At 44.1% G+C, this 12136-nt stretch overlaps 1 protein-coding gene across 1 annotated transcript; it reads left to right on the top strand.

The window, feature by feature from the left end:
* The first annotated feature begins 426 nt into the window (after window positions 1-426).
* Window positions 427-11075, top strand: onecut3b (one cut homeobox 3b). The gene is made up of 2 exons (XM_038719312.1): window positions 427-1507; window positions 10697-11075. Exons 1-2 carry the CDS (start codon window positions 427-429, stop codon window positions 11038-11040), a joined length of 1425 nt encoding a protein of 474 aa, XP_038575240.1. The 3' UTR covers window positions 11041-11075.
* The last annotated feature ends 1061 nt before the right edge of the window (window positions 11076-12136 follow it).

Genomic DNA, 12136 nt, shown 5'->3' with positions numbered 1-12136 from the left:
TCACCAGCTATGTTTTCATCCCAGTGAGGGAGACTATACCTCTGCTCGTACCCGCCCCACGTTTTAAATACACAGAGGCGCGCTCCCTCAGCCTGCTCTTAGTGGAAGCGCTGTTGGACCGGAGATGAGATATAGCCTTGGAGAGCTCCCGTCCACATGAAGGCATAAAGCGCTACGGCGCCGCGGAGACGCTCAGTTCTGTACCTTCCTCGGAACATCAGAACGTATCTATACCACACTGGATTGATCGGATAACTTTAATCAATGGATTGGCATTCAAACGGTTTGGTAATTTTATCGCTCCAGAAGGGCTAGAGGGTTAGAGAGAGAGCGCGTCCCTGAGTGAGCCTGAGAGACAGGAGCGAGAGGGAGAGACAGGGGAGAGGGTGGGGAGGGTGGGACAGGCGAACATATATCCTTTCAGCTATGGAGCTCACCATGGAGAACCTTCACAGCGTCTCCTCGCACTCCCAGGCGGGAGACCTCATGAGCTCTCCGCACGTGCGGCCGTCGCCGTCCCCCAGCTCCACTCCTCGGAATCTGGTCTCGCACGCTCCCGGCGCGCGGTCAGCCATGGTCTCCGGCATGGCCTCGCTCCTGGAGAGCTCCGGCGGGGACTACCGAACAGACCCGTCAGCGCTGTCCGGACACCTGCACCCGTCCATCAGCATGTGCGAGAACGGGATGAGCCTTAGCAACTCGTACACCACCCTGACCCCTCTGCAGCATCTACCTCCGATATCCACCGTCTCGGATAAGTTTCACCACCCGCACTCACATCACCATGCTGCCGCCCATCAAAGACTCTCTGCCGGGAACGTCAGCGGCAGCTTTACTCTTATGCGGGATGACCACCGGGGGCTTGCCTCCATGGGCAACCTGTACAGCCACTACCCCAAAGAGATGTCCGTGTCCGGCATGGGTCACGGCTCGCTTTCCCCGCTGTCCAGCGGGCTGGGCTCTTTGCACAACTCCCAGCAGACGCTCTCAGCCTACGGGCCAAGCGCGCACCTCTCCGCCGACGCCAAGATGCTCTCTCCTGTGTCAGGGTTTGAGTCCCACGCCTCCATGCTGTCCCGAAGTGACCAAGAGCACCTGGCTAGGAGTTTAGGGGGCCATGGCCACGGTATGATCTCCAACCTCAACGGCATGCACCACCACCCGCACAGTCATCTCCACTCACAGGCGAACGGCGCGGTGATGCTGGGGGACCGGGAGAGGCACGGCCACGGAGCCGGACAGGGAGTAGCAGGGTCTGGCGTCCAGGCGGAGGAAATCAACACAAAGGAAGTGGCTCAGCGGATAACAGCCGAGTTAAAGCGATACTCCATCCCGCAGGCCATATTCGCCCAGAGGATCTTGAGCCGGTCGCAAGGAACCCTCTCAGACCTGCTACGGAACCCCAAACCCTGGAGTAAGCTCAAGTCAGGCCGGGAGACCTTCAGGAGGATGTGGAAGTGGCTGCAGGAGCCTGAGTTTCAACGAATGTCTGCTCTCCGGCTGGCCGGTAAGATACTGTCCTTCCATTATTACCTAGCCTATTATTTCACATTAAAACTGATCAATGTGAAGTAACAGCCCGGTCACCTTCCACCGTTATTTTTATTTTAAATGACACAATTACACATTTAACTTGCGCACGCCTTAAAGATTCAGCACCACGGACAGTTCAACCGGCTGAAACACAGCGCTCAGAGACTTCCCCTAAAGTGAACTAGTTCTTTATTTCCTAAAAACCTGAAACAAAAATATGTTTGTAGAAAGAGAACAAGCCTAATTATAGTGAATTAAGAGCTCTAGAAAAGAAAACTGTTGATGACTACTTTGGGCGTGTACATTTTGGTTAATGCGGGCTGCTAAATTTGCAGGTCTATATTTTTGATCGGGACACAGCAAATCGCAATTGATTCACAATAAACCTCAAAATAGTTTCCCTCACCCGACAATTTTTTTTAACTCCCTCTCTCCGAGTCCCACTTTAAACACACAGCGGCGGTGGGGCTACTGGGCCAACTAGTTCCGCGGGAGAAGCGGGGTGACCCCAGGCTGCCTGATCAATACGCCAGTTCCCACTCTCCCTTTTAAATGTGGCACACGGATCAATACTCGTATCGGAGCTGAAAGACGCAATAACCGCACGGTCTCTCCGGCTTTGCATTTAATACTCTGTAGTAAAAGCTCTACATTTAGAACATGGACAGGTGTGATCGCTGGGACGCTTCTTCCACACTGAGTCATGGAGTCAGAGGAGCAAGATGTGACCATGAATTTTCATCCTGATTTCACAGGATTAGGGAACCTTTAAACTCTGATTAGACTATGCCTCTCACCCAGGACATCATTCTTATAATAACATGTGTAAAATAACATTAAAAACATGCATGATAGCATACTATTGAAAGTCTACGTCCAACATGGCCTACATATGATCCCCAGATCTATTTCAAGGCAACCTTAAGCTGCATGAACTGTTCTGATGAAGTATTGATTGCAGCTGGAAAGGGGATTCCTTACAGGCACCAATACAGACAAGAACATGGAGAGAAAGAAAATAGAGTTTTGATTGATACTGAAAAGCACAGGGGCCACACATAAAGAAAATGTAGCCTTACGTTGCCTGAAAATGGCACTTGAGTGTCAAATAGTAAGAGTCCACTGATGGCCTCTATAACTCAGAGGAATTGATTTCCAAAACTGTGCAGGTGTCAGTGTATTACAGTACAATTCATCCACAGTTACACCTTTGATATCCTTCTCTCCTGATGGATGTTGCAATCCATCACAGTTTATTGACCATAACATCAGATTTAGCAGAATTACTGCAGTGTCTTTACCTGCCAATAGACTGATACATGACTATAAAAAGTATTGACTTTGAGGTTCTTATGTTTTATTGTTTTAAAACGATGAATCAGAGGGATTTTAATGTGTCAAAACACAGTTTACTTCAATACTTTTATAGGCACTGTCCATTGATAGATAGATAGATAGATATATAGATAGATAGATAGATAGATAGATATATATATAGATAGATAGATAGATAGATAGATAGATAGATAGATAGATAGATAGATAGATAGATAGATAGATAGATAGATAGATAGATGAGACTGTGAATGTCATTAATAGTGTAGCTCGTTCCTTTCAGTGTTTGCCTGGCTTTGCACACAGGAGATCAATAAGGCCGTTTCCCCTTCCCAACCCCCTTCTCTCCCACACCCTGGTGCTCTCCCTCTCTGTTTTTCTCTCTCTCCCTCTCCCTCTCTGAAGCATATGGCAGTAATATCACTAATCTTTCACTGGTTAACCTGGCAACAGGCAGGCAGGTTGTTTGGCTTCAGGAGATTGGCGCCACGGAACAAAACAAAACAAAAAATCATTGACTGGAGCATGAGGAGAGCATGAATGTGAGCTGTTTCATAAAGTCAAACAATGCGCACAGCCATTTTTTCACTCTCCCTGCTCCCTTACCAGACCCATCTTTTAATGCCCTGTTTGTGCCATGAAAGATTAATACCAGTGTACTGTATCACCCATTTTCTGAAGAATCCAAATGGACCAAATTGGGATGTACAAAAATTCTGTGGGCATGGCTTACGTGCAAAAGTGAGAAAAGCAAAACTGACATGTGGAAAAAGAGCTGGGAGATGCCATTGATTGAGTGAGGGCTGTCAGGTTTGGGCCTTTGTGTGAACAGCCAGATAGAGGCAGGGTAGTGAAAAGATCAATACCGACCTTAATAATTGATAAGTATAAGGGAGACGGAGGGGAGAGGGGAAGAACGAGGGAGGCACAGAGTGCGGTGGTGTTAGCGCTTGTAACAACATCTTCTAGGTAAGCAAAGTAAAATCTGTGGTTAACAGCTGAGGACCACACACCAGTCTCATGGCCTAAACACACCGCTGCAGGAGAGTGTGTTAAGTGCTTTTCAAGAACACTGTTTACAAACCAAAACATGTCTGTGAAATATCAACAGCAGGGATCTGACACCGACAAGCATGGATGTAGACTCCCAGTGCTGAAATCTCACATCAGAACATATTTAAGAGACTGACAAGGAAGCCTCTCTGAAATGTGAACACAAACATAAAAAGATCAGCGCTTAAGAGCATCTTACAGTAGACAAAGAGCATCAGAGCATCCAGTTGCCTATCCAGTCGTAGTAATGAGTGCTTTCTGCTCAGGTCAGCAAATCTTCAAAGCAATCCAAGGTTGTGATGTCATTTGATTTTAAAGGTTGCAATGCTTTATGGGGTTTGTAATGCGTCTTTATGGAGGTATGCAAGCACATTTCATCCATTGTGTGTGTGTGTTTGTGTGTGCGTGCGTGCATGCAGGCGTGTGTGTGTGTGTGTGTGTGACTGGGTTATAGAGTGTGTCTGCACTATACATTGTTCAGGCTTATCTGACTCACTCTGAATCGGTATTGATTTCCTCTCTTCTGCTCTCTTCGGCTCTCTCACTCTCTCTCCTCCCCTCCCTGCCTCCCTCCTTCCTCCCCCCTTCTTCCTCTTCTGGCTCTGTACCAGCATCAGCAAAACAGATCCTTTGCCTTTCCACCCTTATTTCATTTCATTTCATCTCTCTCTGTAACAGACAGAGCTGATTTTGCATAGCCACCACTGGCACACTGGTGTGAAATATTTTGACTCAGCATGAATGAGAGTAAATGTGTCCTCACATAGGAAAACAAAAGCTGTACAATATAGTAGTGTATAGAAAAGCTTTATATAACTTAATAATAATAAAAAATTAAATGAACTTAAATGACATACAACTGATGAAATTAGATATTTAGGGCACCACTAAGCCTCCATTAGAACCAATCATATCCCATTATCAAACTTAATCAAACTACATGAAAAAAAGACTGTGAACAGGATGCAGCATTTTATTTAAAAATGGATGTCTGTAAGGTGGTAGAAATATATGGTTCCTACTCTCCTCCACTTTGCCTACTATTGAGTTTAAATTGCCTTAATGTCTTAATATAAATATTAATGGCAGGCAGTCAGTAATGTTGTTTATTTCTTAATCCAAGCTCTTACAGTAAATTGTAATATGTAATTTGGAGCACAGCCTTACTTGGGTTGCACTTTGGCCTCATGTCCTTTTGGAAAAGGCATCCTGGTGCTGAAGGGACAGCTCCTTCTGTCAGCAGCAGATTGGTGTCAAAGGAGCAAATAAAACCTGACTGGTCAGGGTTAAATTACAACTTTTCAACATCAACTTCTCCGTGGGTTGCTTACAGGTAGGCTTATATTTTAGCAGAGCCTCGTTTCAGCGAGATCAGTTCTAGTCAAATAGGCTTAGGCTATTAAATCTGATAATGGCCGACAGGAGACACATGGCTTCGTTTATACAATGTTAAATCTCAATTAAACTTCAGCACAATCATTTTTTTTAAACCTATAGAATTATATTTAATTACGTGTTTTTGTTTAGCGTTTTTAAAAGTTTTCTGTTCACAGTCTACAACTTCACACACTATTTATAATCCTTACAAAAAAACAACACATCAGTCCAGGCCGCACATTTTGGGCAAACACTAAAAAAAATAGGCCTACACCTCCAGGCAATTAAAACATTTATAGAGACATTGTTTGAGGCTTCAATAAAACACCTTCCCCAAAACCAAAAACGCCGAATTTAAATGCCTTTACATGGCTATTTACATCATCAATATAAAAAATAGCTTTTTTTTTTAGGCTTTCTGTTCATCAATTTTTCTGCACGCTGTAAACATTCGTCGCCGTAACGTTTCCCTCAGTGGCTGTTTTTTTTTGTTTCGTTTGCATCGAGAACTCGTTTTATTCTCTTTATTTTCACACCGTGTTTAGGTTCTCAAACATTAGGAGTTAAATTACCCACTTTAATTTGGGTTGTTTTGGGGGTAAATAAAGTGCACTCTTTGGTTAGGAGAAAAACGGGGAGACGTCATTTAAAAGTAGCGCACACGGTTTGTAGACTTTAAGCCAATATCTGATAGGATGTAAAGCTGCCGATCACTCGTCTCAACAGGACAACAAGGGCTTTATAATGAAAAATAAACCAAAAATAAAAAATAAAAAAATAAATCAAATCCTAATCAATTAGTAGCCTATTTTTTTTTAGGAGGAAGGCTTGGGTTTGGTTTCACCGCTGCTGTGTGTTGGTGGGGTTGATGGTGATTTGCTATTCGGGCGTTTTACTTCCCAGCAATGAATAGTCCTGGGTCTATTATATGATCAATATAATCAATAACCGTACATCTGAGAGGTGTGACAGAGATTGATTGACGCCAAACTGTTTCTCGCCCGCAGTAGTCCGTCCAGGGCGGGAGAGGGCCCGTCTCACCGGACACAAAGCCCGATCTCATCCGTCCGTCCAGGCGTCGACTAGCAGCAGCACGGTGCGGTTAGTTCACCGTCTGCCCCTTCATGCCCCATCTGCACACACACACACACACACACACACACACACACACACACACACACACACACACACACACACAGATGTAAATTATGAGTAAGTTTAAAGATTTTGAGAATTCACTCATAAAACTATAAATTAATTCATTTTTGTTTATATTGTTCTCTGCCTTTTGAGTTTTGTTTATTATTTTTTTTATACCACATCACAGGATATGGATAGATGAAATGTGACTCACATCCACTCATTGGCTTTTCATCTCTGTTTATTTGCACTGGGATACCCTGAGAATCTCATGTTTCCTTCCTGCACATTCAACATTTCAAAACACAGCAGGCAGAGAGTCTTCAAACAGATTCCTATTGTTGTCTGTCTAAAGTCAGCATCATTCTGCCTGCAACACACACACTCCATTGTGTTTGTTACAGTAATGTCAGTGATTAGGGAAGGAATTTAAAGTCTTAAAAATTATGTTTTGCTTCTTGTAACTTGGTGTTTGAGCTTTACTGTGCAGAATGATGCCAGTTTGACACTCTACTTCTACATCTGCCAAAAATCCACTCAGCCAATCAGGGGCCAGTGTGCAACTTATACAAGTGTGATGATAAAACCTGAAGCCTCAGGTGCATCTAAAGTTGGAATGGACTTTCCAGTGAAGTAGAGGACAACTTGTGTCCAGCCAGTGGGGGAAAAAGTGCATATTCAAAGATTCTGGATAGGAGAGGGGCTTTTAAGATAATCATAACAGCCTATGTGACACAAATTATTATTCCAAACAGAGTATTTTTAAATTTCTTAAAACATGTCTGGAAGGCGATCTTTAAAGAAACTGAATGAGTACGATAGATTGTTTTCTAGTCCAGTGAGTTTTTGTCAGCCGGCTTACTCTTAGTGTAGGTTTCTACCTAGGCTATCACGTGCAAAGTAATATAACAGACACAAGTCAATCGCCATCCACCTACTTCCCTTCTCATCATCATGTATAAGTGCACAGTCTTACAGACAGCAAAAGGAAAAGTAGAAACAGCAGCCACTTAAGTAATCAAGCTGAGCAGCTCTTAAAGGAGGTACGAGCACAATTTAGAGTTAATCTTTGGATCAGCGAAAGTGGTAGTTGACTGAGACCTTTGGCATCGTTGACACCAGGACATATGAAAGAGAAGACATGAGCAAGTGCCACTTGAGACTGCTCAGCGCCACCGCATGTCTCTTCAGAAAAGCCCATTTGATAATGAGGCAACTAAAGATAGCCTGTGATGGTTTGGTTCTCGTCTCAAGAGAGGTCGGTTTAATGAGCAGCTCCCTCTTTACCTTCCCTGTGGTCCTATTCATTGCTGTGGAAGGGAGCTTTCAGGGAGCCAGAGGACTCTCATTTGAAATGTATCTATTGATTATCTGAAATATGTATTGACCAGGGCCAGGCCTTGTGCTAACTTGGCAGGGGCGTATAGCAAAATTCTGGTCCCTGCATAGGCATTGTCTTTGGGCCCCTCCACTTCTTTTCATCTAGTAATTTTGTGGGTCCTCTTCACATGAGGGCCCTGTACACTCAGGCACTTTGTTCCTCCCCAGTCCTCTGCCCCTTCTCTCTCGTTTCACTTCGGTCTGGATGGCGGCTGCGTTGCTCTGCAGGCCTCAGAGCTGCAGAGCTGCATTCGAGTTGATGGAGGAGAACCAGAGTGGTGTTGGCATTGTAAAATGGCCGGTAGCACAAGTTGTTCGAAAACAGGCATTACATATTAAATTATCACTATATTAGCACTAGCATTCAGTCATTACATTAGGGAGTATTGAGTTTGGTTTGAGACAGCACTTAGAGAGCCGCGAGGAGATTCTGGCATGGCTGGGCCTGAACCAATTGAATAAACGTTCCATGAAATGGTTCTGAAGTGCGGATCAATCAATATGGGGGCTATCAATCTGGGGGCAAATTAAAACAATTGAGAAAAACAACAAGAGGAAAACAGGTGAAGAAGGCATGGAGCGATGTATCTGTGGAGGCTCTAATGTCAGGACAAACATGCCCTACATTCTGCTGAGGAAAAAATATCTTGCAATTATGCTTTGCTTGCAGTAACAAAGCATGAACAATGGCAATTCAAACACATGTAAGCTCACACACAGGCATGCATACACATGTGCACATTCATATTGATCCCCCCCCAGTCAAATCTGTTTACTGCTGTTGTCTAAACCAGCTGTAAAGTCATCAATCATTTGCATACACCACCTCCACACTGCCTTATTCCCTCTCTCCCACCTTTTCTCCTCTCATCTTTTCCTCCCCTCCTGGCCCACACGTGCACAAACACTTGGGGTAAATATGCTACACCCTCACTTTGTTTCTTTCTGCCATGCAAGCCAGCAGGCCACATATTTTTAATGAAAATAATCAACCACACATTATCCTTTGCCCTACTCCAGAGCTCTCAGACTGGATGACTGCCACTATTTACCGCCACATATCCTTTGTTCTTCCACAGATAAACAATTTCTTCTTCATCTGTCTGTCACACAGCGCGCTCGCCAGCTATACTCCCCCAACGCGAAGGCAGTGCACAAACGCTCACGCCACACATAGCCTACACAGACACACACACACACACACACACACACACACACCTCGGTCTCATGGATCGATGGGGATCGATCGGGTGGGGAAGGGAGCCCTGATTACTGGACCACGTGTTCGGGAGAAAACCGCGGAAAATCGATCATTGCAGCTTTTTAGGGCAGCAGAACAGAACAGACTCCTTCCAGTCTCCACAGCAAGAGCCGAGCCTACTGACGGTGCAGCTAGGCACGGCAGACCGCTTCTTTGTCAGCATTTCACATGATCACGCTCCTGAGCCAGTTTCGACAAGACAAATGGACCCACAATGAAAACTGTTCAACCACCACAACCTCCTTTTCTAAAGAGAACTGTATCTTTAGACAGGGGAAATAAAACAATATATAACTGTTAGGAATAATAACAATTAAACTTTCCCTCCTCCTCCCACATGTAACCTCTGTATTAACTTTAAAGGACCCCTTTGAAGCTTTTGCATGTTAAGCTATAGGCTAGCCCATCATCCACACACTGGACAACCCACTTTACATTACTGATGACTATTTTCCAAGCCTACATTTTTAGATTGATTTCCTATCCTCCAGATGGCCACTGGTTTCAGCTAATCTCACTGCACTTTGAAAATCAACATGTAGATAGCCTATTTCAAACTTGCTTGAAATAAGGAATCTATCCCAATGAACACTTGTGTTTTTTTTTGTTATTACCAAAAATAACCTTACATTCAAGGACAGTTCAACATCTTGGGATTGATAGTCACCTCAACAGCTGAAAAGTATGATTTCCACCAGCTATAATACAATCATACGTGTTTGTGGGGAAAATTACCCTTTAGCCTAATGTTTGATTGTTAGTTTCAGATCTTCTAAAGTTGATTTATATACCACAATGAAATACATTAATAAAGGAACAGAGAAATCAATCTAACAACGTTTGGGAAATAGCAATAGGCCTAATATAAGTCATACAACATTTTAAAGGTTGAAACTTGAGAAAGCAATGGTATAATGGCCATCAAAAGATCCCAAGGGTGGTCTGATACTTTGCTTTCAAAGTACTGGTTTAGGCAAGATTAAACTCAGGCTAACGTCTTTGGAAAGTGCTACTGTGTTACAGACATCTCAGTTTTGAGTTTTAGAATCTGAAAATCAGAAAGAAGTTTTAATCAGGTCTCTTCCACTCACTGATGTCAACTCACTGACTCATTTCTTTTCTTTCTGCCTTTCCACTTTTTCATTACCTCTTTTGTAGCCTGGATTCCCTCATGTCACATGTTAAGTGTGAATGTTAGTTTATAATCTGTTAGTTTCAGCTTCATATTAGTTATTTTCTACCTGTATCATACAGTCGTGATATAGCTTACATTCACATTTTAACAATGAGCTACACACATTCCACTATAATATCACACCTGTGATAACACTAAAACATTCATACATGCACACAAGCATCTCCATTGGTCTTTTTTTTTTTTAACATTTTGCTTTCACACTCTGACTAACCCTTTTAACAATTGTATTTGTTTGTCTTAAAGTCTTTGGTATTTCCCTTTATGTCATCATTAGGTTACCTCATTTGTTAGTTCCCACAAAATCCTGTGTTTTGTATTCAATACATTTACCGGACCCTAGAAAATCTCCAATAAAACTCCAATCTTATGTTCTGTCCTCTCCCTTCCTTTCCTCTATGCCTCTCCTTTTTTCTCTCCAGCATGTAAACGTAAGGAGGAGGACCGAGGACGAGACCGCAATCAGATGCCAAAGAAGCAGCGACTGGTCTTCACCGACCTGCAGCGTCGCACCTTGGTAGCCATCTTCAGAGAGAACCGCCGCCCCTCCAAGGAGATGCAGATCACCATCTCCCAGCAGCTGGGCCTGGAGCTCTCCACCGTCTCCAACTTCTTCATGAACTCACGCCGCCGCTGTACGGACCGCTGGGACACAGAGGAGCACAGTCACGGGGTGCACGGCCACGGGCAAACTCCTCACGGAAACAACAACGCCTCACCAATCCAACCCGGTACCTCCACTGCAGCCACTTTCTCTAAGGCCTGATGGTGGCAGGACGGATTGTTCAACAGATGCATGGATGATGGAGGGGGGGAATGTTTATCACTGAAGCAGTGGGCTCTAACTCTAAATCCTGCAGAGCTACAGGGTGTGTGGCTTCAGGCCACTCATCTGATTCATCTACTCAAAGTGGTGATGACTTGTGCAGATGAATCAGATCTTCTCAACGCTCCATGTGTCTTTTTAATCTGCATCTCAAATTGTGACTCTTCAAACCAAAGATCCAGTAGCTTCAAGAGATTTGCCCTCAAACAATCACTCCAGGAGTTTAGTAAATCCATCTGAAAACCAAAGAAAATCCATACAGACTAAACCACACTGTGGGTCTGTGTTAAAGCCTTGAAAAGGGAGGTGTTTGGTTAAGGAACCTCTGCTGGTTTTCCTGATGAAAGGATGCAAACACACCAAAGAATCACTCATGACAGGGAACCAATAGCTTTAAGACAGTCAACCTTGCCACACGTTGGTCTCACAAATCAGCCAGAAATCAGACAGCAGATGTGTCCGTGATCAACCACTCCTCATTTCAGTAACAGACAGTGAGTCTGATTGAGAGGTGCGTTTGTGTGTCAAGTGTCTGTGAAATGCTCTCGGCAGGTCCTTTGACCCGCTAACCACACACCACCCCTCGCTGCTCTCCATCACTGCATGCGTGTGTGTCGTGCGTGTGCATGTGCGTGATGTCCACATGCTGCCTGTGCTCAAGAGGAGGTGTTATTCCTCTGCAGTGATTCGGCCGCTCCACGTCAGAGTAACAGTGCCACCTGCTGTCTATTTAAACCACATCTTTGAACATGTTCAAAGCATGTAGTTAGCAGCCCATATCTCCAGCAGGCCTACAGCAACCCAGTGTAGCCTGCAGTGTAGTCTATTAGGTTAAAGACACCAATACTCTATATAAGCATAAGTGTAGCCCTGCAAACACCACCAGACAGAAATAATAAAACATGCTTAGTCACAAACCCTTTGATACACATTTGAATGTTTGTTTCTTAAGTAGTATGGCGACATAGCCATAGACCGCATAGCCACTTGAGAGGTTATTTTCAGGTTACAAAAGGAGAACAATCAACCAGGGATG

Source organism: Micropterus salmoides, unplaced genomic scaffold, assembly GCF_014851395.1.
Source record: "Micropterus salmoides isolate LMB-PRFRI ecotype aquatic unplaced genomic scaffold, ASM1485139v1 Ms_hic_scaffold_14, whole genome shotgun sequence".
NCBI classification, from domain to species: Eukaryota; Metazoa; Chordata; class Actinopteri; order Centrarchiformes; family Centrarchidae; genus Micropterus; species Micropterus salmoides.
Note: the sequence above shows the minus strand (reverse complement) of the source record. Positions and strands in the feature narration are given on the sequence as shown.

Excerpts from the sequence above, each read along its gene's own strand:
- onecut3b (XM_038719312.1), top strand. The coding sequence starts at position 427 with ATGGAGCTCACCATGGAGAACCTTCACAGCGTCTCCTCGCACTCCCAG. Across the intron at positions 1,508-10,696 it reads GTCTGCTCTCCGGCTGGCCG|CATGTAAACGTAAGGAGGAG; the intron begins GTAAGATACTGT and ends TTTTCTCTCCAG.